The following is a 27,182-nucleotide window of genomic DNA, read 5'->3' on the forward strand; positions in this document are numbered from 1 at the left end:
ATCTCAGCAGTCTTAGAGGTCTACCTTATGTATACAATAAAATGCGATTAATTTCTTCAAGGACGAGTAATTGCAGAAATACTTGCGTCCTTGAAATTTCAGTATCCTTACTTCTCTTTAATCATCCCATTCTGTTTCTCCCTACATAAGAAAGTTATTCTCTCTGCATCTTTTAGCCCCCTACACTATGCCTAAGAACAACTGATAAAAGACCTTTACAATGGCCTGTACCTCTGATTTTGGATTTAAAAAATGGGAGCTCCCATGGCAGAAGCAAAAGCTTTTGCTTGAAAGCAGCAAAGGCCTATGGATAAAGGATTGCAAAGAACTAGAATCCTGTTGTTAGCCTCTTGGCACCGTCCTTTGAGCTCCAGTCTATCAAGGAGGTAAAAAATTGCATAGGCAGCATTCAAGTCCCATATAAAAACATGAGTTTGTAACCTGACACGTACAATTCTAGAAACCCACCACGCAGAACAGAATCTGTAAGTGGTGTATCTGGTGGTGTCTGGTCATCTTGACAGCATTTTTAAAAAGGAGGAGAGTAAATGGTGTATTCCCTAGGCAAAATGTACTTCAATCAAAGTTTCATCAAGTATTTGAAATCTATTGGTGACAATATTTTATAGAAAGTAGAAAAGAGAGGAGTGAATCGGGAGAGCTGGTTAAGGATACAAAGGTGAAAAAGAACGCCATTCCAGATCAGCTTTGAAGGATAAATAGAAAGGAATAGCAAGCAAATACTCTGTAAATATCTCCCTGGAGGAAGAAATAGGTACTTAACAACAGGATCCCCATTGGCAGATGCCAGGAGAAAGCGAGTGTTTAATATGTTTGCTTTATGCTGTGATTTCACAGTCAGAGCTTAGCCTTGTTTTGAGCATCAGTTCCTGTCCCGTAGCAGTACTGCTTATCTCATTTTAGACAGCCCTCTCTTCAGGCTACTCAGTCCTATCTCTGTCCAATCTCTTGAGTTGCGTTGGCATAGTTATTTTTGTAGCTGCGTCTGAGATGTGTATTAGGGACCTGATTCGTCAGGAAAACAACCATGCATCCTTAGACATAAACAGAATGAAGCAGAGTTTGCTTGGGTCTTTTTTTTCCCCCCAAAATCGATCCATTCCTCAAACGGTCTTGCTCTATGATAGCCCAAACTTTTGTGGAGACTCAGCTCATGAGACAGCAACAAGTGGCCTTGCTCTGGGTGGCAGAAGAAGGACTGTTTGTGTCAGCGTTGCTGCCAGAGGAGTGCTTGTGTAACCACAGGCTCAATCTGTTCCAGCGAGCTCATCTGCAGTCAAAGCTAACATAGCCGATGCCAGGAGCAACAGGATACAAAAATCATGTTTGACTGGGTGGAAAGCAATTAAACATTACTTGATGGTTTATTCCACTGTAGACACACAGCTAGGAATGAACACCGAAGATTTGGAAAAAATGATCCAAAAAGTACCTTCCAGAGAGCTGCTATTTGGGAAAAGATCTGATGATTGTACAGCAGTTCCCATCACTAGTGAGACCGATGTCAGTCACCTCCCCTCAGTTCACGTAGAGTCTCGGTTGGAGTTCCTCATCCAGTCTTTGGATTCATACTTCAGAAGAGTGGGTACTGACTGGAGAAAGGTCTAACTAATATGATGCCTGAAGAAAGACTGAAGGAATTAGGGTCAATAAGATTACAAAGACTGATAGAAGATAGACCTACAGAAAAGACACCTGTCAGGAATAAGTTGTTTTCTAATTTCTTACTACATTCCCTGATTTTGATCCATTATTCCTATATAAAGAGTAAAATTGTTCCCCCTCTCCATAGCAGATCTGAGAAGTGATTGCTTTAAATTGTAAAGAAACTCAATATGATCATCAGGAAAAGCTTTCTTAACAGTGTAGATAATGATGTGTAGTTTGCCTTGGGAATTTCCATCACTGGGTGTTTGGAAAGAGAAACCTACCCCATTCCTGACAAAGTCTGTTTGTCTGCAGTTTGCAAAAGTTTCTCTTCTGGATCCCTTTTTAGCCCTATTTTTCAATAGTCCTATAAATTGTTATATTTCATGGAGATCTGTGGGATGACTAAAACTATAACAGTTAGTGTAAATATGTATGTGTATTTTCACCTACACCGAAGTATTAAATTATTTTGAATGTGTATTTACATGTTTCTAATGTTGGTTGGGGGATGCATTAACATTTTCCATGTTTTGCCTCAGAATGGAGGAAGTAGCCTGTGCTCCGTGGATGACTCGAACGACCACGTGCTTTCTGTGTGGGACTGGCAGAAAGAAGAAAAGCTGGCAGATGTCAAGGTGTTGCAATAAGATATTTTGTACTACTTGCTTGTATGTAGGTTTGGATTTCTTGTCGTAAAATGTCTTTCTATGTTTAATATATTGTGCCTTTTTAACACTTTCATTTTACAAAAGGCAAAGAACGTGAAAGGGAATATTTTTGCTCACTGTTGAGATTATCCCAATAGTTTGGGGGTTTTAAAATTTTGTTACTGTCATTCTATTATTAGACAATCAATCAAATTGATTAGAAAAGTCTAGGCAGCAATGATAGGAGCATGTGCAGAAAAGAAATGTCTTAAACCAATCTTCTGTGTGGAACCTCTCATTATCTGACATAGCTTTGAAGGATAACTTTTGATACTAACTTATAAACCCAAAATCTTTTGACTTCAGAGTATTCCACTGAAGTATTCCAGTCTACGCTAAGAAATGAATAGCTCAGAATTTTTCTTAAATCAGGAGTTGATGAGTTAGTCTAGCTAGAGAACCATTTCATATTGTTTTGTTTTCTTTGAATTTTAAATTTTGATACAATGTTTTTCTTTTTTCCTTCCAAGTGCTCTAATGAGGCTGTATTTGCTGCAGATTTTCACCCTACTGATACAAATATAATAGTTACTTGTGGAAAATCACACCTTTATTTTTGGACACTAGAAGGGAATTCCCTTATTAAAAAGCAAGGATTATTTGAGGTAAAATAAATTTTTTTTCTTAATTTTATGTTTGTAATAATAGTACAGTCACATAGAAGTAATGGTTAATAAGCGTTGTGTAAATCAAAACAACTAATCATTAGTAAACTTGAAATTTTCAGAAACTCAGGTAGCATTCATGGCATGGCACAGAGAACTTTTCCATGAGTAAAACTTCCACAATGAAGTTTTGAAATGCAATTACCATTTTGTTCCTTGCATTCTTTTTCCTATATTCTTTATGCTATGCTCCCCATCCCCCCTACAAAATAAAATTACCTTAAAACTCTCTATGCTTACCTCTGGTTAAAAAAAAAAAAAAATTAGACAGTGATATATGCTGAGTTGTTGGGGTTTATTTTGTCAGAGGAAAGACTCACCAAACCCCATAAATTACGTGATTATGAATATTCTTCCCTTTTCCTCTGTTCTGCTCAGATACATACACATATGTAATTCAAATACAGGTTGAGCTGGCCACTATTTGGTAAATATAATTTTCATTTCAAGGTCTTGATTTAGTTTTGTTCTCAAATATAGACTAAGCTTTACAGCAGTTGCGTGCACAAATGAGGGATGTTTGCGGTGCCTGCAGATAACTCCAGCAGGACCTTGTTAACTGCTTGTGGAGTCGTGGCTCGCAAGTATAGTCACAACAACTATTTTGCAACGTCAATTAATGTACTTTGTGTGAAATCAGGAGGAGATGCTGCGATAATGCATTTAAATTTTGTTACATTTTATTTTTCATTCATTTTTTACTCCTGAGCTACTTGGGCAGATTTCAGCCTCTGTTATGGCTCTCTTATCCTCGATGGTTGTTGCAGATGAAAAAGTATAGTTGAGAACAGCTCTTAGTTTGAGGGAGATAGAGGCCATACACACTGGTAGTCAACAAACATTGTAAATAACGTCCTTAGAAGCTACTAGCTAATGAATTTTTTTGTCCCCTTATATGTTCCACTGTTTTGTTACCATCAGTATCTTAAATGCAGGGTCTCACAGCAATGTTCCCATTACTGAACCTTAGGATTCTTTCAAGAGATGATTTCTTAATTCTTACGCTATAGCCAAACTCTCTAGTAATATTTTCCTCCTAGAAACTTTGGAGTTAAAAATTAATAAAACTTGTTTGCATCATTGGCCATTTCTAAATACTTAAAGCCTTTGGGACTATGAGGGAGTTGGGGGGATTCGATTTATCTCAGAGCATTCCTGGTCTTGGGTTAAATGTTGGCAGGCCTTCTCGCTCGCTCTGTCCACAACTTGTAATTAAAGGGTGCAGGATTGGGCCACCAACCTCAGCTGATGAATCTTTTGCCCTTGCACAGATCAACTGTTTAGACCGTAGGAATGTGTAGATATTTAAGTAATAGAGCTGTGTAAGACTAAATGAAATTACTCAAATGCGTACAGTTAAAACAAATGGGTTGTGTGTTGCTGTGAGTGTATGTTTTTCATAACCATGCAGAAACAAGAGAAGCCAAAGTTTGTCCTGTGTGTGACCTTTTCTGAAAACGGTGATACTATTACAGGAGACTCAAGCGGAAACATTTTGGTTTGGGGGAAAGGTAAGACAAGATTGAAGTTAATAGTGAAATTTTAATATTAAAAAGTGTGAATTTTTACATGAGTGTAGCCTCATTTTAAGAAGAATAATTTATCATGAGTTCTTTCCCAAGACCAGTCCAGCAGATTAAGTCTGGATTTTCCTCTACAAGCACCTAAAGAACATATATACCTGACTGCTAGAGCACAAAATTCTATAGAATGTGTTCCCTATGGTCAAATGTTGAATCATAGAGCTATGCCATCATGTGTGGCTCTTACTGATGTAAGAAATGGCGGGAAAAGTTCTTTTCCTTCATCAATGTGGCAGTAAGAAACACTGTTAATGTAATTGATGATCTCCAGTCTCCTATACTGTCACTCTCTAGTGTTTGCAAAAATTATGCCTATTGACATACACTTTTAAAAAGACAACAAATAGCTTTATTTGTTTTCCTAGGAAGTCAAGCTAAAATATGTGCAGATCTAATTGAATTCCTCAGCTTTATTGCAAAAGAACAGATGGATAGGACAAACTTCCTAAAAAGCATTTTCTAGTAAGAAAAGACTTTTTTTTTTTTAGGTGGCAGAAGGCAATGCCTGCCGGAAGGCAAACAGCAGCAACGTCCTAAACATCTACTCAGGGCATGAGATGCCATGCATAGCAATAAGGAGAGATCCCCTAAAGGTGGCCTTATTAGTAAAGGAAGAAGGGATATGGATGACAGCTGCTTCTTATTTACTCAGTGCCTTCTTCCAAGATACTTGGAGGATATAAGACGTAGGAAACAACATGGTGAATCAGTTACACAGCTGAGCCTTACTGAGCTGGTTTTGTACACTTTTTTTCACCCAAGGGCTATCAGGCAATTACCACCTCCTGCTTTTGTCCAAGACTCTACTGCTGAGGAAGGGGATGGATATGGTGTTTGTAACACAGCTCCTCTTTTATTTCCCATTTCTTTTTCCTGTGATAGTTTAAAGCAAGACACTTGAACGCTTTTCCTTCCAAACAGAGTTTAGAAATTGCATAGTCCCATCTCCTCCCTGTCCTTGGTTGTTATTTTGGACTATCAACAGAGAAGCGAGATAGTGGGAGCTGCTGGCACGGCAGGGTCAGTGTGGTGCTCAGGGGCCGGTTGGCCTTCATGCCAGTAGACTAATTTCTGCCTTGACTGCAAGCAGCCTTTCTGCCCTTTCTCCCAGGAAGGAAAGGGAATTATTTGTGCGCTGCAAGATCTCCTCACCTCTGCTGGTTCTTTTGGGACCAACAAGAATGTTTTTCTGTCTTAATACAGCGTACTTTCTGTGTCTACTACTTTTGACTCGGAGCTCTATGTTCAAGCAAGGGCTGCTTCCACCAGTTTGGAGTGCCCTTAGCAAAAACTTCTCTTAGTAGAAATCACTTGTAACTGACACATTATATCCATAGATGTGGATAGAAGCAAATGGGACTTATAAATGAAAAAGCAGTTGTTTTTTCATAAGCGCTTCGCTTGTGCTAAAGTTAGCCAAGCTTTGATGCAAGGTGCACATTTCAGTTACAGAATCACTAGTAATCGTGTCTTTATACTTCATAATAGTAATGGTTCATCAAATTAGAGATATTTAATCCAATGCAGTTGGTTAGAAGGTGTTTGAGTCTGAGGGACTTGACCAAACCAAGTTCATCAATAAAGCACCTTCTGCCAGCTGTACAGAGACCTCTAGCTTAGTCGGGTTTTGGTGCAAGTTCGGTGTCTGGAGGCTGTTGGAATATCCTTGGGAGGATAACAAGTTACTGGGTTATGGTTCTTTGTTGATAAGGTGCATAGTGCTACTGCAGGTCAAATGCGATGTCAAATGGTTTAGCTTAAAGCCCCATGAAAGGTTTAAATGAACCTGGTTTACTTTGTGTTTGAACTAGACTGAGCGAGTATGTATACTTTTCATTTTTGAGATGGGAGGAATATGTTTTTAAGATGTACTAATTCACTCTCCTGTGGGTCCGAGCATTTTGGTGCAACACTCCATGCCCACCATTATAATTGTTTGGATATAATCCTTGATAGGTAGTAGAGAAGTGGTGAAAAAAACCTGGGGGAAAAAAGGAGCTATTAAACTGAGTATTTCAGTGGTAATGTCTTTTCTGCTTCTATCTAGGTACCAACAGAATAAGCCACGCAGTTCAAGGGGCACATGAGGGTGGCATATTTGCGCTGTGTATGCTGCGAGATGGCACATTAGTATCAGGAGGTGGAAAAGACCGAAAGCTGATATCTTGGAATGGAAATTACCAAAAACTTCACAAAATCGAGGTGATATCACCTATCTTGAAATTACTCTGCTACTCAAAATGAAATTTTAGCTGTCTTCTCAACAGAGCTTTTTAAATAATTATTTTTTTCTGTGGGACAGCAAATCAATGAGAAAATGTAGTATCATTTGAGTCATCAGGTCATTCCTGTGATAGCCTGTTCATTAACTTACTATCTCCTTTCTAAGATCTATGGTAATTGGAAAACAAATCTTGTATTCATACTTTTTCATACTATTTCTTCCTTTCTTTACAATTAATAACATGAGGTCATTTTTCACTTCAGAGTATTAAAATGTTTTTGTAATTTCCTCTTTTCCAAAATGAGGGGTTGTTTTGGGGTTTAGTACTTACATTTTTTCATTAATTTCTTGGTTAGTGTTGTTTTTTATTTAAAAAAGAAATTCCAAAAAGGAGTTCAGATGCTATGTAGGAATTTTAAAGCAGAATTTGTTTGGACAGAACTACATGACTGGTAACATACTGAATGTAAGAGAACAATCAGGATAAAACTCTGAGGAAGGGTTTCAACTCTACTATATATTATTAAATGTTGCAACTATATATGCAACTGGAATGGCATGTCTGTTTTGATAATTCAGTTTTTAACACAGCACGAGGTACACACTTGTGCTGTTTCTAACCGTAGTGTCCTTCTTTCTCTCTTATTTGTTCATACAGTGGTATTCCTTGTTATTTTAAATATTACATCTTCCCTTGACCTTTATATTGGAGATTTGCACTGACTCTTTCAGAACCTTGGCTGTAATTATAGAAACGTTCCTTGCAAGAAAGTACAAGTGATACAAAGCCTGACACTATCTCTGAGTGGAAATGCTTAATCTGAGATCACAGCTGCAATTAAAATATGATTGAGTTAACACGGCATGAAGGAACCTTTTCTGTTTGTTGAAACACTTGGTTTATCTGTACAAGGATGTCTTTTCTTGTAGCATTATAAAGACAGTTACTGAGCTGATGCAAGTTGTTACAAACTTTTGAAAGTCAGGCATATATATTCATCCATTTCAGTTCTTCTCTGTGCAACTTATATTAAAATGCATTTGCTAGGCCACATGTCTCTAAAAATAGCAATGCTTGACAAATTGTTTGACTTACCTATCTGTTTGTCTGTTATGACCACAGATTCCAGAGCAGTTTGGCCCAATAAGGACAGTAGCAGAGGGGAAAGGGGACGTTGTATTAATAGGAACCACTAGAAACTTCGTCCTACAGGGCACGCTATCAGGAGATTTTTTCCCAATTACCCAGGTAAGCTGTTGCCTTACAAGAACATTTCTAAGTGCATAATAGCAGTAAAAGTATTGCTTAAAGTTAAGTTTCATAAATATGCATTTATTTGATTTATTATTACAGTACTTTGGGCAATAAAAACATTATAAATATGTATCTATCTAAGCCAATGTATTTTTGTAATGCTTTAATATATAGTTTGGTCGTTTTAATCCTGTTGAAACTTGTTTAGTTTTGATGGTACCATCCTTCTTGTCAAGAAACATTTCTGCTTGTGTAGGGTCACACTGATGAGCTTTGGGGGCTTGCAGTCCATTCCTCGAAACCTCAGTTCTTCACTTGTGGACATGACAAACACATTACCCTTTGGGATGCTACCACTCATCGTCCTATCTGGAACAAGATTATAGAGGTATAAATCTATTAAACACAACTCTACTCCTCTTACAGAACTTCACAAGTAATTTGAGTTTTTCATAAGATTATTGATTAAAAATATCTTAAAGTATTAACTTGAGGGGAAAAATGAGTCATGGAATTTGTCTTTCTGAAAATGGATGTAAAACTCTTAAAACCAAGAATTTAAAACCGTAGGTTATATGGATCTATATGCTGTATAGTGTATAGTGCTGTTGACATCTATATTTTTTTTACTAGGAGGAGAACCACAAATATAAAGCTAGGAAATATTTATTATTTAAAAGTAGTTCTTATCAGGATTACTACTACTATCCTGAGCATGATAGTCAGAATTCAGAAGGAAAAGATTTTTTTAGTGACATTTTTTTGGTCATCTTTATTTATTTTCTGTAATTTAATACTACTTTCATTAATCCTGTTCATAAATAAACAAATGTGGCTATTAGAAATTCGCTTCCTATCTCTGGTATGAAACTTGGTGTTTAGGTGCTGAAGGAATACTTAGTGGAGGCTCAGTTTTATACTGTACGTAAGCACTCAGTTGTGCATCTGCAGACTCCTGATGGCTTTGTTGTGACATGCAATCTTGATTACTACATGCATCACTAGGAACTGATTTTTAGAGTACATTTTTTGGACACCTGATCACTTTGCTAATGGTTTATCCATAAGAAGACATTGGCTTATCTCCTAGAGACAATGGTGATGCTTTTATCTCTCTATTTTGAGATGCCACTCTCACGGGGGTTTTTTTCAGTTTTCTCTTTACATTTTTTTTAATAGGTATGTGAGTATGCTTTTTTTTAGAGATACATGTACTGATCACAATAATCGAGTTATTTCTCAATCTGTTTTATCTGCCCTCTGTACAGTGGAAAAGTTCAAAAATTCCTTCAGGAAAAAGAATACACCTGATGTAGACATATGTCAAAACCCCAGGTTTGCAAATAAATTGTAGCCAGTAACTTATAGACGGCCATCATGGTGCTGACTAAAGTGTTTTCTGTGTGATATAGTAAATAATCCTTTATTAGTTTACATGAAGTTTGGAAAATCTTAATCATGCAACTTTTTTCCTAAAAAGATTGTTCATTTTCAGGCCTACCTACCTAAGTTAAAGCTAGTATCAATAAGACTTCTTGAATAAAACACATCTGCAGTAAGCGTATGCTGTTGCATCAGATTGAAGCAGTCTTAACAGAATAGCATTTGCCAAATTGTCTCTTGTAGTATCCTGCTCCATTTGTATGCACTTGTTAAATCATGCTTGTGTGGCGAATGTGGAAATTGGAATTTATTGTATCTAACCAAGGTCATATGTTCTAAGGTCTGTATTTTTGTTCACTTCTAAATTAATTGGAGAGACCACATCAACAGTTCCACTGCCCCAGAGATGGAGCCAGATTTTCACAGTTCAGTGCCTTGTATATAAAGACAGATTGGCCTGTAGTATAAGGAATTAAAAGTACTTTTAATCTTAAAAAAAAAAAATAATTTAAAAAAATCAATGATACTAAGGGTTTTGGCCTGAGAAGCAGGCAGATAATTGCATTTTCCTACCTCCTAATCATTTTAGGGTTTAAAATATGTTGTTATAATTTGGATTTTAAAATAAGCTCTTTCCCCTTCAGTCTTTAGGAATATTGTAGTTGGGACTCAGGGGAATGGTCAAATCTTGAGACGCACCAAATCTTCATGTGCTTGCAAATCTCTTGAACTGCTGCCAAGATGCCAAATGCAGGATCAAATAAATACCAGCACACTTAAACTACGAACTTCAACAATAAAACATATTTTTAAAAATCAATAAGTAGTTATAAACCAAATTTTTCTGGCTCTGTCTTGGTAGACTCTCTAAGAAAAGTCAAACCTGTGCCTTTTTTTTTAAATCCAGCAAAAGCAGCGTACTGTGTTGTACAGTATGGAATGTGAGCACACTAGATTGCAGAAATCCTTCACATGCAATTCTGAGTGACTCGAATGGTGACACAACGGAAACTTTCACGTAGACCTTTCTGGTCTTCAGCATAGTTTGTTTTGTGGAGACTTAATTTGATTATTTAGAAATGGTACACCACTGGTTTTGTGCAAGTCTTATTTATAAATATCCTGAACTGGAGAGTATAATCATTGGTACCATTTTTATGCTTTCCTATTAAATTTCATTTTTGTCAGAAAAAAATCAGCATGTAATTCAGCTGCAGGTATGAATGTGATCCTTTGCTCAAGGCAGAGGCGTATGTTTTTGTAAACTTGCATACACTTTCAAAAACACTGGGGGAATAAGAAGTTAGTACTTCTGATACATCTCTCATTACAGGAACAATATACTGAGGAGGGCCAGTGAAATGCAAAATTTGGCACTTTGCTCTATTGCAGTCTAAAAAAAGAGCATTTAGAAGTTCGGGTTGGTAGTGAAACATCATTAGTGGAGACAACTACAATATGGGGAACAGGGACAAAACTATTAATCAGATAAGCTGCTATCTCAGAAATAAAGTTACTTAAGTAATCATCAGCTCAAAAAGAGGACATCACTTCCACTGTTTTATCCTTTGTGTTCTCTGAAAAACAGAGCTCGAGCTTGGCTGATTATGACTTACAGTGACCTTCAATTAATATTTAGCTGTGGCTTTCCAAACATAAGACACTCTCTAAGAAACTGTTGTTATTGAAACATTTAAGAAACTGCTTTATTTACCTTCATTCTTTTGAAAAGGTTGGCAACACCAGTAGGACTATTAAACTAGATTTAGATGTGTTTCTTTTCCCCTCCAAGTACACACCGCTTCATTAAGACAAGATTTCTATTATCAATCTTGACAATAATCTCCTTATTATCCACTTGAAATGTCTGAGCCTGTGTTTCATAAATCAGTGACTGATTATCTAGAATAAATAAATCATTTCATGTTAACCTATTGTTGTCGGAGAGATGTATGTAAAAGCTTTTTAACGTAGTTATGAGTACAAGTTACTGCTCAGATTAAATTCACTCTTTGAACATCTAGTTTATTCAAGAGAATATTTTAGCATTTACTATGAAATTATACTTTAAAAAATTAGCACATTTTCCTTCTTGGACTACTGTTTAGAACATGTGTATAGAAATCCTGGATCTCAGCAATTCTCTGAAATTTCTTCAGAGTTAGTAACGTCTTTGAAATTAGTCGCTTGTTTAAAATTAATGAGACTATCCCTTACACCTAGCCTCTAGGGCTAGTAATTACAAATTGTTAAAAATGTGAACACCTTTACTAAAATGGCTACAATGTGATACTGTTTTAGAATATAGAAAATCAAGGACACACGCGTTTTTGTGAGATATGCTACTGGATTATTTTTGCTTACATTTTAAAATTATTTTTGGCAGGTATCAGAAAAAATAAACGATTTATTTTAGGACTTTCAGCTATAACCCGGAGAGTTCTGGAGCTCATTCTTTGTAACTGAACAAGTATTAGAAAGAAAATGCTTACCTTGTTTTTTAGGCATATGTTTAAATTGCAAGAAAAACACTGCAATTCTACCTGTCTCCATAATAATACACTATAGAAAATAAAATGTTTTAAAATTGCATATTAAAATAAGAAACCCCTTAATCTCCTACTATGCCGAACTGGCAGGTGCTGAAAAAGGAGTGTGTAGAAGTTAGGCTTTACTCCCCCATGCAAAGTGAAACATACTGGTTTTGAATAAGGTATGTGCTCGTCCTTTAGACAGTAGGTAAACTAGAGCTTTTAGGTCACCTTGTAGGTCAGCTCTAATTTAATAAGTTATTTTCATTTTTTACTTGTTTGTGATTTGTTGAGAAACTGCCTTTCCCAATGTTATTGTTATGAATCACTTGCCAAGTTATTTTTAGATAGTGAAGAAAAGAAAACAGTGGCCTTGTATAGAGGGGAGGAAAAAATCTAAAAATCTATTGGGTAATATTTCAATCACTTAAAAATGCTTATTTCTCCTCAAGTTTGTATTTAAAAAAAAAACCCCACCAAAAAATCAACAAGAGAGACATAGTCTTTTCCTGAGACAAATAATTGAACTGTGGTTTTGTTATAACTTGGACTGGTAAAAAAGTGTGTTTCCTTCTGAACCATTTTAGGATCCAGCACAGTCTTCAGGTTTTCATCCTTCAGCATCTGTTGTTGCAGTAGGGACGCTGACCGGAAGGTAAGATGCACAGAGCTGCACCATGGCCACCAACAAACACTACGTGATTTTTCCAGCTCACGTCCAAGTTCATGTTCTTGTTTTGCAGATTTAGGCATGACATATATTCATCTCCTATTGATTTCTATTGAATTTCAGAGTGAATTTTATTTGTATTGCTTTAGTGCCTAGAAACTCTAGTCTTGGGGTAATACCCCGTGTTTGCTGAGTGTTGCATGAGCACGGAACGAAGCGATGGTTTCTGCCCTGGGAGAGCAGTAATCTAAGATCAGTGGGAGGAGATGGATTCGGACAGGGCGGGATGTCTAGGTTAGCAGTGAGACCGTGCGTGGGAGGTGCTGTCACCATACCAGCGACCGAAATGTAAAGTCTTTGTGTCCATTGTGGCAAAGGAGAGGCTAGAGGAGGAGTTTGAGATAATGAGTTAGCTTTGCAGACGCTTACGGAGATCTTCTCTGAGGCCTGTAGGGCAGCATAGAGGAAGTTACAGAGAAAAAAGTTGCTCGTTGGAAAATTTAGCCAGTGGTTTATTATCTCTAATGCAGCAACAACCAGAGGCTTTGACAAAAATTTGGCAAATGTTCCGCTGTGCTAGACATAGTGTAAAAACGCATATTAAGAGACTTGTTCTGCCTGAAGAGCGTACGGTGTAAACAAGGCAGACAAAACTGAGGCGAAAGATAGTATCTCCATTTTACAGGGCAGATCGAGCCCTTGGTCACATAGTGGGTCAACGGCAGACCCTGGTTTAAGCTTGGTTGTCTGTGGTAGGAGCAAGGAGTGCCTTCGCCGTAACTTCATCCTTTCCTTTAATGTCACTTGAGGGCAGACTTTGCTGTTAGTACTGAAAACAGTTCCGCTTAACTGAGAACATATAGAATGCTTATAGATTATGAGCCAAGATTATTTCACATTATATATCAATCCTAAATAAAGGATTTACTTTAGTTACTAAATTTACTTTATTTACTAAATAAAGTAAATCAAAAAGAGAAGCTTTGAGAGGAATTTTTACTTTGTCTTTAATAATTTGATGCAAGTATTGAAGTGCAAATTTTACCTTTGTCCTTTCTACATGTTTCCAGAAATTAAATTTCGGTTCATTAAAATCAATTAATTTAAATGAAATTAATTAAAAAAATTAACAATTAAAAGAAATTACTAAATAAAGTTAATCCTTCTATCCAAAGAGAATGGTCCTGATTCTTGCTTGTGTTTTCCTTTGCTCTAGGATTTAATGTAGGCATCAATTTAAACATCAGCATAGCACAGGGGAGGGTCATTAAAGGAGAATGCTTACTTTATTCTAATGCATGAGACATAGTAAACCAGACTAAAATCTGAAGATTGATATCAGGGTCAATGTCTGATCATTTTTCTGGTTAAAAAACATGGGAAAGAAACTACCCTTGTGTTAAAGTAAAAATAAACCAAACTGAGTAGCAGTTGCTGTTTTTCTTTTCTTGGTGTAAAACTTATGCTATTTTGACAGAAGAAAAGTTGGTCAAGATTACAGTAGATTTCAATTCCTTATGGAATGATTTATTGGCCTCTTTCTGTATTTACAACAGGTGGTTTGTGTTTGACACAGAAACAAAAGACTTGGTCACTGTACACACAGATGGAAACGAACAGCTGTCTGTAATGCGTTACTCACCAGGTTTGAGAGCGTTTATTTACTGGTTAGGAAAAAAAAAGTGTTGAATTTTTTTATTAAATTTGGGGTTGGTTTGTTTTAAAATAATTCCCCTCTTGCCATTCTGAAGTTGAAAACAAAAATGCCGTGAAACATTGGCAACTCTGGGTGCTGTCTTAAGCTCTAGTTTTCTTTTCCCTCCCTTCCCCACATGCTCAATCTGGTTTCACCGGGAAACAAAAAACCCAAATATGACTTAACTGCACGGGTTGTTGCAATCAGGTTAGCCCTAAATGGGCTGTAGCTGCTTCCAGAAGTGTCGTGTGTTCATAACAGTAATATTTGCTGTATAAACTTGCTGTTTTGGAATCTTGAAACATGCCTCAATATGAACTGAAAAAGAAAAAAAACAGAATTTTATTTTTTCATTGTTCAGTATCGAGGCCTTTAAGACCAGTTCCTCTTGTCTGTGACACAGTAACTTTTCAAAATTAGCCCAAGTTTTTTCTTGCAGGAATAATTACAGTTCACTTTTGTGTTTATAGATGGAAACTTCTTGGCAATAGGTTCCCATGACAACTGTATTTATATATATGGCGTAAGTGAAAATGGAAGAAAGTACACTAGAATTGGCAAATGTTCGGTAAGTAACTTTTTTTCCTCCTGGTTCAATATTAACAACTTAAGTATGTTTTGTAGCACTGTATTAATACCGTCACATTGAGAGATACTGTTAGTGCAGTTAATACAATATTTTTTCTCTTTGTAGGGTCATTCCAGCTTCATTACTCATCTGGACTGGTCTGTTAATTCACAATATCTTGTGTCTAATTCAGGAGACTATGAAATCTTATACTGTGAGTAAGAATTCTATTTAGTCCTTTTGTGCAAAGTTCAGGCAGTCTAATACAGATTTAAAATTTAAATGAGACTGTATAACTGCCAAGATAGACCATATATTTTAATTCATCTGGTGCAATCAAAAATCTATACAATTTGAGAATTAAAAATATTACCGTGGTTGGTTTTTTTTCTTTTGTAGGGATCCCCTCTGCTTGTAAACAAGTTGTGAGTGTTGAAACAACTAGAGATATAGAATGGGCCACCTACACCTGTACTTTAGGATTTCATGTTTTCGGTAAGTATCTCTCCTCTTACAAGCTCTTACCGTTCTTGTTATTAACAAACACTTGGATTGCCAACTTTTTCTTATGAAACATGACTATTCATATTTCAGGGAAAAATACAGAACTTCTGTTATGCCATTTCTATTACAATCTGTCCTCTTATTTCAATCCAGAAAGACTCTGATTTAATATTCTTGCTAGCTTCAAGTAAAATATTAAATTAAAACATAAGTGGGAGACAGGGAAGAAATCACATGCTGCCCTTTCTGTCACACTAGAGCTGCTTCTTGTCATTTTTAATTTAAAGTACCATTTCTATGGAATTATCATTTATTTAGGCAGCTACTGGGCCAAATCCCCTTACCAGAACCAATTTCATTTGCACTAGCTACCGTGCAAACACAAAATGGGTGACAGTCTCTGTCATTAAGTACTTAGAATATATTTTGATACAATATATAACAATTAAATTGGGTGAAAGGAATGCAAGAAGGAAGAAGAAAAACAGAACATAATCAGGATGGTTTGTTTCCGTGGGACTTCTCTTCTGCCAGTTTTGAAGGAGCTGCTTTCCTCAGCGTACTCTGAAGCTTTCTACTCATTCCACGATGCATGCCGAACTAGACAGATCGTTACAAAAGCTGAGTACGAGAAGCTTCAAATTCTTGTGTCCGCAAGATAAAATAGGAAGCCATGGTAAGAACTTCAGAGAAGAGTCTGGTTTAGTATAAGCAGTAAGCAAGGAAGATTTTCACCCGTGTTTCAAGTAGAATAGATGCAGTGTTGTGTTTGAAGGCAGCCAGAAAGGACATGTTTTTTAGAGCCTAAAGATGGGATGGCAGTAGCAATATGCTGGGAAGACACATTCAAATTTTGTATAATTTAACTGACAAGCAGTGCTTGGTTATCACTACAACACGCAGATTTAGTGAAAGGAGGAAACCCTAGAAGGCTGGTTGCATGTTGACAAAATGGGTTTCTCATATGAGGACTGAAGGCCCTTATAGAACTATTAACATATTCCTGGGGTTTGAGCTTACCTGACACGCAGTTACAAGCTACAGAGTCTTTGCATTTAGCATCATGGGTTCAGATATTCTGAGACGATCAGCACTTAAGTGAGTATTCCTTACTTTGTAATTTGGATTCATGCAAAACATAGTGCTGTTAGAATATGGGGCTGCTTTTGGTGCACAGAGAGTCATAGGAGGGGGGGGTCACACCTGAGAGGGGTTTTCCCCCCCTTGTAACAGATCAGCTTTTGGAGCCAGGCTGTGGAACAAACTGGTCTACTGGGCCAATGGGGAACTGGTGGAAACTGCATATACGTTTTTATACTTACAGTCCTCCATGCTGAACTGGTTTATTGTAAGCTAAAGCAACAAGGATGAGGAATAAATAAAAGTAGCTGTTAGTTTTAATAATTATCACAGTTATGATTTTAGTAATGTCATAGAGATTGTGAGGATGTTCATCAAATTAAAAGAATTTTAAAGTAAAAGGATGTAACTTACTCAAAGGATATGCAGTGCACAAGGAGAGAACATGGTGCCATATGTACTGAGGGTTCGTAGCTATACAGTTAGGTTCAGACTGGGAACTTACAGAGATAATGCATAATTATTGTAGATGAAAAAAAGAATATTAATGACGGCAGGGTTATACTTTTGCCCAGAATCAGAATCGGATTCTCTATCAGAATCAGTAAAATCATAAGAATTGCTGAGGATGCAAGATTTTAACTATTGCATTGTCTTTTGTGAAAGGAATTGCAATACAGTGGCTAACCAGCAAGTTCTCAGAATTTTCTGATAGAGGAAATAGATATGCACCTAAAGAGGAGTTACCTCCAGATTTGATTCTGGAGACTTGGAAAGAACTTACTGAGAACATTAATGCATCTTACGTAGGAATGACTGTGGAATTAGGGAGGTGTGATCCTTAGTATAGGAAGGAAAAAAAGCAACACAATGAAAATAACGGACTTCAGGGAGGCAAACTGCAAAAATCCAAAGTCCTGTTAGGGAAGATCTGAAGTTGGAGAAAAGGTGAGATGTGGTAGTTCCTTAGATGGTGTGAAGCACACAAACTCTGCCAGCCAAGAGGAAAGATAGGAGTGGCAGCAAGACACAAATTTGGTTAAACTGCTGTTGACCTCTCCTACAAGGAGGAGGAATGCAGAAAGAAGCTGTTGGAGGACCAAGGAGACACATAAACAAAGGCTAAACATAAGTGCATACTTGTGACGAGTGCAGAAATAACAGAAGGGCCAAAGACAGTATTGGTCTGCTATGCAGAGAGGAGAGATGACACTGATAAAATTGAAGTGTTAAAAAACCCAACACTTTTTTTTTTCTTTTTTAATATGTCTTTATTAGAAGACTCACTACAATCTGATGGCCAAGCTGGTTAGTGCCAGTAATGAAAGGATAAGACTTCTGCTTTCAGTAGGGAAGGAGTGGATTGGAAAGTAGTTAGAAGTCAGATATTTTCAGATACCTGAGTGTGATGAACCTTGCATCTGTAAAATCAACTAGTTAGCGTGATCTCGAGACCATTAGTATTTATTTTCAGGACTTCACAGAGGATAGTCAAAGACTGGAAAAATGGAGGAGGAGGAATGCAATATCTGCAGAATCATTTATTTACTTTCAGAGTCCATATGGAGAGGATAAAGTGCAAAGGTAGTGGCTAGAATAATAAATTGAAGAAGCTCATAAATTATAAATTGGAAACCAGTCCGGTAATGTTGGAAGTCACTCTACTGTTCAGTACTTTGGGGCCTCAGAGCAGCCAGTCTGAACAGTCTTCAGATGCTTGCCGGAATTTCCCCACTGGACGTAGAAGAAGCAATCGCATCGTCAAGGATGTGAGGCTTCTAGTATATTGATTTTTCAGTAGCTACTGGCTGACTGAAACTAGGTATATTTTCTCACTCTAGTAGAACCACATAAAAATCACAAATAGCATGCATAGAACTCACAGATCAACATAACCAATGCGGGGGGGGAAGCGAACATTGATCTGCTGAACACCTGTCCTCAAGTATGGGAACAGATTAGTCAGCCGGGAAATGTTTAGAGACGATTCAACTGAAAATCAACAGCATGTAAGGAAGTGTGTTTAAGGGAGGATACTTTAGTGATGCAAACACATGTAAATGTGAAGGACTAAAGTCTTTAAAACACTTACTGATCTGTATGTGCTTGCAAGAGCCATGCGCTGCTGGATATGCCACCAAGGCATTAGTTCATACAACATGCCCAGTTTTGGAAAAATTGGTATTTGAGGTGAAGGACAGGAACAGAAGAAATCTAAGATGCTGTGCAAAGCCTGACAACATTGCAAGCAAAGCAGAGCTCAGACTGGTTGGGTTCAAAACTGACTAGAAGACTGTACACTGAATAGTATGTTTGTTTGAATATGCTTATTAATAGCATGGATGATAAAACAGTGTGTATAATTTGTAGGTGGCGTGAAGCTACAGGAGTAGCAAGTTGTCTTGAGAAACAGAGGAATGGTATGAAAAAATGAGACAAATAGCAGGTTACACACTTGAACAGCAGAACCCAGTTGCACAAACACAGCACGGAGAGCAGGCAGGAGAGCAGATCTGCACGGAAAGATCAGATTACTCTTGCATACAAACTGAACGTGAATCAACAGCATTATGCTGTTGTAGGAAAGGCAGATGCATTAGCGGGATGTATAATGAAAAGAATGCCATGCAAAATGTGAAGTAATTGTCCATTTATCAGTATCTGCTTCAGTCACAGCTGGAATAGCAGCTTCTGGTTTTTGCATGTTGGACCAGCAGATAATGTGCTGACTAGCAAGAATAATTATCCATCTAACTGTTGCTCTGGGAGAAGAGATGTAATGAATGAATTTTAGAGAAGAGGAGAAAATAAGCATGGCATCAATCTTCAAATGAGAAAAAGGAAATGATCTCTTTCTATGTCTATGGAGGATGGGGAAAAAAATGGACTGATTTTTCAGCGAAGGGGATTCAGTTTACTTGTTTGGAAAAACTGACAGTGAACCACTGGAAGAAATTTTGAAAGAGCACAGAGTCTCAAAGGAAAACCCTGATATGATCCTTTCCTCGTTTCAAAATGGCAGTCTTGTTTCTTAGACCATTTTCTTTAGGGGTTATCTCCAGCTTGTCATTGTGACCTCTTGAGAAGACTCCTGCCTCTTTTCAGCTAGCATTTGATGTTCATACAGCCTCCTTTTTTGTCAAAGCAGTTATAAGAAACAGCCTTTCTGTGTCTCTTCATTCTACATTTCTAATTCCACGAGGAGCAATTACCATGTTTCTTCTTTGCACCTTCCTTTGCTTTGAGCACCTGATCTATCAAAGAGGTGTTTCCACACACATCAGAAGAGTTAGGGGCAAATCAGAACTTTGTGTTTCATTTTACTTACAACAATTTGTAATTCCTTATAAAGACATGGAATCACTTCCTCTTAGTGCTTTTGAATTGCTGTGCAATGACACAAAGGCTGTATTTGAGAAGAATTACGTGTGGATTGAAGGCTAGCTGGAGTGTGCCTGCCCTGCCCGCAGGCATAGACATCCTTCCAAGAGATGGGAGGGCAAGCGGAGGGAGTAGCAACTGTCTCATCCTGACCTGTAATAACAAGGAAGGAAGAGCATGTACTCAAGTGGTAGGACTTCGGGGGACACTGCAGAGGATGGGTGGCATAGGGACAGTCATTGAAAATCATGACACCACGGCAAGGTGGGTTTTTTTGCCAAATCGTAGTGGCAGAACACACATTATAACAGATTATGTCAGTGGTCTCAAAGTTAGGTATCATTTATGTTGAGTAGGGATTAGATAAAATCTGAATTACAAAAATCATAAAAACCACCACAGTACTACATACAAAAAAAAAAAAAGAAATTTCAATAACTGGTTGGATTTTATTACAATTTACTACAGGCAAGTATTCAGAGGCTTTAAAGATGCGGTGCATAGATTTGATCCTTGCATTGATGAGCCTACAGTTTAATTTTAGAACACCACTTTGTGCAAGAACAGCAAGGAGTAGAGTACGTGAGGACGGAGGAGAATTACTTACAGTAAAACAAAAGCATTTTAAAAATTTATAGTAGGTTCAGTGTCTTTTTGAGGGATCTATTAATTATTAAATAACATTTTAAACTATGTAATTTCTTGTTTCATAGGTTTTAGAGTTTAGTAAGATGAAGAAAGTATGCTGAATCATACGTAGGTAGTTTTTTAGACTATAGTAGACTAAAGTATGTCAGCTCGTACATAAGCAGAAGGGAAAATAAAAGCAGTTATTTTTCCTCATAACCATATGACAATTCTTTTAGGCTCAGACATGTGACCGTAATTCAGCAGATTTCTTTTCTTCAGAGTAAAAAGCACTTTGCTGACTGGAGAAAATAAAGTATTTGTTTATGTGCTTGATTCCCTATTAGGATCTGGTCTTTTGCTGGTACTGAAGTACGCATACTGACTCAGCTGCAGTTATTTTTGTAGTGTTTTCTTTTTTCTTTTTTTTTTTTCAAACAAGTAATCCTTTATAAATATTTTAACAAAAACTTAAGCTGTCACTTTTGTTTCCATTATAAAAGCCTTTAATTAGTTCCTCTGTGTTTCAGGTGTATGGCCGGAAGGTTCAGATGGAACAGATATCAACGCTGTCTGTCGATCACATGGGAGAAAACTGCTATCAACAGGGGATGATTTTGGCAAAGTACATCTCTTCTCATATCCATGTTCACAGTTTAGGGTAAGGTATTTCCAAAAAATTTACTCTCGTAATTTGCATAAATGCATTAAATGTTGTTTTCCTATGTACAAAAAATCCCCCAACCAAAACCAAACAAAAAACAAACACCAAAAAAAGGAAGATGGGAATATACAGATGCCTAAGGGATTTACTTAAAGTTGATTGAGACTACAATTAAATTGAAAAATTAATTTCATATTAAAATACTTCAAGAGAATGATGTGATGCCTTGATTTCGTTGTTGTATGAATGTTATGTTAGAACGATATGTTCAATTTATATTCTCACTAATATGGTGTTTTCTAGGCTCCAAGCCACGTGTACGGTGGACATAGTAGTCATGTAACTAATGTAGATTTTCTCTGTGAAGACACCCATCTCATCTCCACAGGCGGAAAAGATACGAGTATTATGCAGTGGCGAGTCATTTAGAGGAAACATCAGTGTGAACATACACAGTTGAGTCGACCATGCACAGATCTTATGTATAAACTGTATATTTAAAACTTAACAGTATGTTTGCAGTTTAGCCTGGTCACTGTGATTTTCGTTTAAAAAATTCTTACAAACCTCAGGAAAATTAAGCCCTGTGCTGGTTACCTTACTCAGTCTAGTGATTTTTTTTTCATTGTGTCACACCTTAAGAATGATCATTTTCTCTTCTGTTGTACAATATACAATGCAGTACAAGTTTAATATAAGAAATGTGGCTTGACAGTTTGCAATACAGTGGTATCAGCGGAATGTGACTATCTTAAATGTTTTCTATAAACACTGCTAAAATGGTCACAAAAATGCCTTTCAAAGACTGTATATATGTGCTTATTTGTTTCACTATCTACACTTTGTACTGTATATCTACTTATTTAGAAAAATCTATGACAATATCGAGGTACCGAATTGTTTCTGATGGAGGATGATGCATAAACCGAGATGTAAGATGCAAAACTGAAGTGTTTTAGACCTGAAAATGTGAATGGTGGTAAATTTGCATTCTCTTGGGAATAGCACACCTCAGGTATCACCTGTGAGGAGTTGTGTTCCCTTTCAAGTGAATCACCAGGTTACGCCCCCGTTTGACCTGAATATCTAAGCAGGGTTTACAGATGTCTGTGTGGTTCAGGTATTCCATATGAGTTTAAATTAAAAATCTTTTTACTTGTATATGAACAATTTCTTTTGGAAAACAAAACAGAAAAGCTTGGCCACATCCCCATTATTGGTTGATATATTTAACTAATATGTATATTAATCAGCATGATGCTATATTGTACATGTATAAGATTTTAGCCGTTCATAACAAATGGTAAGGCAATCTAGCTTTACTTTTTTATGCTTATGGATATTGTATATTTGTATTTTAAGACCAAGTAGACCAAGTCTAAAGATATCTTTTTAAGTGTACCATAAACCTGCAGAGGGTAAAGGAAGTCTTGGAAGCCTACATGAGATATTAATGTGTAACTTCTGGCCCCTGTGTTTTGTGCATGGATGGATATTTATAGTATGAAATAAGATTGTGTTTTGCAATGAAGTAATAGTGGAGGTGGTATAAAATGGTTAAGAAGGCCTTACCAATGTTGATTGTGACACAGGTTGAAATGTATTGTTTACTTTGAGGAATGTATCTGAAGAATTTTAAAAGAGAGGAGTTCTAAGCAGACTCGAAAAAGCTAATATTAAAATTTTGCTTGTAATGGACAGTAAACGTTAATTCTCTGAACTCTAAAGCACTGGTTGTTTAGAGTGATTTAAATGAAATGGAATCAATAAATTTTGAAACTTTTTTTTATTACATCTCCAACCTCCTACACTGAAAGTGCAGGACACCAATAAACATGTATTAAAGTGAATTTTCAATGCATTCTTCCTGTTTAGTAAAATATCTTTGTTTCAATATGAAATACTTACAGAAGAGACAGGCTTTTACTCAACAACATGCAGTTGTGATTTCTCAATTAGAGCTGCATTTGAAAATAGTTGGGAATAAAATCTAGATTTGGGGGTACATAATTTCATGCATGAGCATGACCCTGGGAATGTGATCCCTAACGCACACCTAGAGAGTGAATCTCCAGCCTGGCAGCAGGGAAGAAGGACGCACCGCATGCTTTCCCCTGCACGCTGCCTTGGTTCTGCCTCCCGGTACACACCACTTATTTCTGAGCGCTCGGCAAGCAGAGGAGCGTCCTTCCACTGCATGGGCTTACGCTCGTGGCAGGAGCTCCTGACAATTTCTCTGTATTAGGAACTTGTCTCTCAGGCAAGACTTTTGAAGGCCAGGGTTCCAGGGTGACTTTAAGCTGACGTTACCGAGCTCCGTCACTGAAGGAAGAGGTCTTGGCCCCAGCTGTTTATTCCCATCCCATGCAGTAGCACAAGAGTTATTGTGATCGTAGGGAGAGCCCAGCTGGGAGATGGATCCAGGTTAAAAAAAAAAAAGGGGCAAGTTGAACAACAGCTACTACAAAACAGCAAATCCTTTTCCTCCATTTCCTCATCTGGTCTAGCTGTGCAGCTGTATGAATGCTTTTACTGAGCCTGTACAGAGCCAGGAGCAACGTGGAGAAGTAGTAAATGGACAGAGTAACTGGAATGACGTCTTCTGTTGGCGATGTGAATCTGCTTGAAGTGTGTGAAACTAAGGCATAATATGCCTGCCCTTTCTAGGATTAATCCCATCCTAAGAGGCTGTAATACGCAAATGACAGGTCCTCGTCTTGTCTGGAAGCTTGGCTGATTATGCCACAATACCTTCTGTTTATTAAATTTTTTTGCAGATGGAGTTGCTTTCAGGTTTTCTGCTTTCAGAATTGCAGGTGATTTGTCATTACTTGCAACAGAGAAAACAGGAGCTGCAAATTGGGTTGGCTCATTCCCTTTTTGTCCTTCTCCCACGGAGCTACTCTTGGGATGTAATAATGTATTTGTGATCCCCATCTTCATTTTAAACTATTATCCCTTACAAGAAATAGATGAGGAATCCTGCACGTTCATCCCTAAGGTTACTGATCAAGGGGGATTTTGAACAATCCCATCCCATCCCATCTGTACCTCTGCTGTTCCTCTGTTTCTAACTTTCGCTGTTAAATGTGTCTTTGTTCCTCTATGAAAACCTGATAAACGTATTAGCTGAATTGGCAAATGGCGGGTAACGTCTTGAGCCAAATATCCGTTTGACGGCTGTTAAAGTGATCCTTGTTTCTTTATCCAGGAAATGCTACACAATTTCACTATTGTTTATATATAATCTTCAGCTCTCCTCACTTTCACCCTTGATCCTCAGTTCTTGCATTTTTCTCAGGAATGTTCTCTTTTTTGCTTTAAAAGAAAAAAGAAAAGAAAGTAAGTTTATTCCTGAACTTTGCATGTTTAATTCCCTCAGCAGTACCTGGGACTCTTACACCTGATTCCTTCCCCTGATAGTGTGTCTGCAGCAGTTGTCTTTTCCTGCCCTTCCACGGAGCCCAAGGCTACCTCCAAGTCCGTGGCTGGAGATACGGCCGGGCTTCTGCTGCTGGTCCTCCCCTCCCCCTGAGCTTGGCTCCAGTGTAGCGTTGCTCAAGGAAGAGACTCATCTCTTCGTGTCTCTTGTGTATTGTCTACCAGGCATTCAGCTGCTCCCTTTCAGCTTGCTTCCTTTGGTTTCGATTCCTGGATCTGGCTTTCCTTCCCTTTGTTTCTAGCATTGCTCTTCTGTGACTGCAGCTTCCCGGACCACGTCCACCTTAGCCTTTAACGGCACATTTTGCTGCCCTTAACCACTCACAAAACAGTGGTACTGACTACCTCTCTGATCATTTTGGGGCTGAGTTCCTGGTTTCTTACTGCATCTGTACCCATGCTGCTGCTTTGACTTGAACTTACCAGCATCGGTGACTGCATCTGCTTTTAGCCCCTTCCTCCCTGCCCTCCCGCCTCCTCGTTTGAGGGTACTGGGGTGAGCAACGCTGTCTCGTCCTCTGTGTGTCTGCGTGCAGCCCTGTAATGTCTATCATGTACTTCGATTTGAAAATATTTTTAGGGTAGAGATTTTTTTTTTCTCTGTTGTTGTATGGCATTTAGCAATGGGATTTTGCGATCCTGTGCTCGCTACAACAGTATGATTGTCGTGTTTGTCCAAAATGATAAGCATGTATATTCAGGTAACACTTCTGTGTCTGAATATTCAATGTCATTAGCTACTGAAGTTGATATTACCTACTCTCTAAGCCTTAAATTATTCAAAAAACAATACATATGCTTTTAAAAGACTTCCTCCTCCTCCTTCTATATGCTTATAAAACAAACATAGACTCAATCTGGTTTTTAGAATCATTGCCCATTTTCAAGTAGAGGCTTTTCATGATTTTATTTACCTCTCCTGCCTGTTTTCATATATTTATTTTACTCCTAAAGGGCGCATATTTGTATTATATCAAAACTACAGCCTTTTTCAACTTAATTCTATATGTACTATTTGAATTACTACCTGAAATATGATTATTATGCAGATAGTTTTGGTAGTACTCAGTTTTGACAGGTTGTTGAAATCTAACAGGTATTAAAAATTTCCAACAGATGAGCTCTACAAAAATCAGTCATTGTATTAAAAAAAAAATTAAAAAAAAAGCAAAGGGGGTAAATGTAAGAGAAAGTAAATAGTTTTTCAATGCTAGTGAATTAAAAGAAAAAACCACCATTTCAAATTATTAAAAAAATCCTCTCACGAAGCAAATCAATTTTGTTAAAATGGATTTTTTTTTACTATTCCAATTAATATAAGGTTAATTAACACAAGGTGGTATTTCCTATGTGAAATATTTGGATGATTTTTTTTCTACAAAAGAATTAATATTAGAGGATGTTATTTCCCTTCAAAGCTATTCACGGTGCAAGAGCTTGCAAGGGCAAACAGACCCTTTTTTGCAAGGGTTGGCATTTTTCATTTCTTCAGGTTCTGCTCAGAGAAGCAGGCAGTGTTTTTGTTGTGTTTTCTCCTCCGTCCCTGGAACTAGGGCTGTTGACAGATCACTCTGTTGCATCCTCAAAAATCCTACAGATGGCAGGGAAAATGTCACTTTAATTACTAGTGAAAAGAACAGACTTACGAGAAGCCTGAACAGAAATCTTTTTCTTCCATTGCTGGCCGGGATTCCTAGCCGTGCTGGAGCGGTCCGATCCCTGCCGTGCCGCTCTGGCTGCAGCAGGCTGCCCTTCAGATGAGATGCCCCAAGCCAGAGCATCTCCTAGCCCAAAAGATGGGACATGAGGAACTGACTCCTGAGGGGAAGGACAGAATCACCCCCAGATCTGTGTGCTCCTGGACGGAGGCTGCTGGCTGCCGGGTGAGTGAGTACGTTAGCGGTTCATGCTCTTGCTGGGGGAGATTTATGTTTCTCCTTAGTCATGCAGTTCTGCGGCAATTTCATTTTTCTTAATGGGACAACTTTGGCCTCTGAATTCATTAAATAATTACAGAAGACTAAGTGATAATTTACATGGAGGTATGACAGGTCAGCCAAAGCTGCCATCTGGCACCAAGTTTGGTAGACCTTTTTTGTGTCAGTGGTGACACCAGTGGGCTCGTCTGTGAAAGCCACTTAGAGGACCTTTGTCAGTCAGGATGATTCACAGCGTTGTGGGTTCCCCTGGCCTCCTGCCAAGTGTGGAAGTGTAAGAAGGTGCCTCCTTTCGACAGATCCTCTGCGCTGTTGGTGTCACCAGATTCTGTGGGCACTTCCTTAGACCTTGCATTTGTTTCTATTAAAGCTTGAGGTCTTGGACTCCATAAAAAGTGGTTCTTCCCTACCAGCTCTGCAGTCCCAACTTAGCACAGGTTTGTTTTTATCATCTTTTGGCTATCTACAAACTACATTAAATTGATCTAGACATTTCCATTCATTTGTAGTGGACATACCTGCACCTAAAAGGCTGCCTCTTTGGGTCTAGTCTAAGGTGCTGAGATTTTAACCATGAGATGGTGACCTGTTTTCT

General features: G+C 37.7%; 1 protein-coding gene across 14 annotated transcripts in view; it reads left to right on the top strand.

The window, feature by feature from the left end:
- The window catches only part of EML1 (EMAP like 1), a 131,842-nt gene extending 108,787 nt beyond the window's left edge, over positions 1-23,055 (top strand). For 13 of the 14 annotated variants that reach the window (XM_054826575.1, XM_054826578.1, XM_054826570.1 and 10 more), the window contains 13 exons: positions 2,211-2,306; positions 2,849-2,983; positions 4,455-4,554; positions 6,674-6,828; positions 7,974-8,099; positions 8,362-8,493; positions 12,607-12,674; positions 14,246-14,334; positions 14,856-14,953; positions 15,080-15,167; positions 15,353-15,448; positions 21,076-21,206; positions 21,513-23,055. In XM_054826575.1, the coding sequence (XP_054682550.1) occupies positions 2,211-2,306; positions 2,849-2,983; positions 4,455-4,554; positions 6,674-6,828; positions 7,974-8,099; positions 8,362-8,493; positions 12,607-12,674; positions 14,246-14,334; positions 14,856-14,953; positions 15,080-15,167; positions 15,353-15,448; positions 21,076-21,206; positions 21,513-21,638 (1,440 nt within the window). In that variant the 3' untranslated portion in view covers positions 21,639-23,055. The remainder of the gene's footprint in view (positions 1-2,210; positions 2,307-2,848; positions 2,984-4,454; positions 4,555-6,673; positions 6,829-7,973; positions 8,100-8,361; positions 8,494-12,606; positions 12,675-14,245; positions 14,335-14,855; positions 14,954-15,079; positions 15,168-15,352; positions 15,449-21,075; positions 21,207-21,512) is intronic. The other variant, XM_054826582.1, reaches the window with a different exon arrangement.
- The last annotated feature ends 4,127 nt before the right edge of the window (positions 23,056-27,182 follow it).

Source organism: Grus americana, chromosome 5 (assembly GCF_028858705.1).
Source record: "Grus americana isolate bGruAme1 chromosome 5, bGruAme1.mat, whole genome shotgun sequence".
Classification (NCBI taxonomy): domain Eukaryota; kingdom Metazoa; phylum Chordata; class Aves; order Gruiformes; family Gruidae; genus Grus; species Grus americana.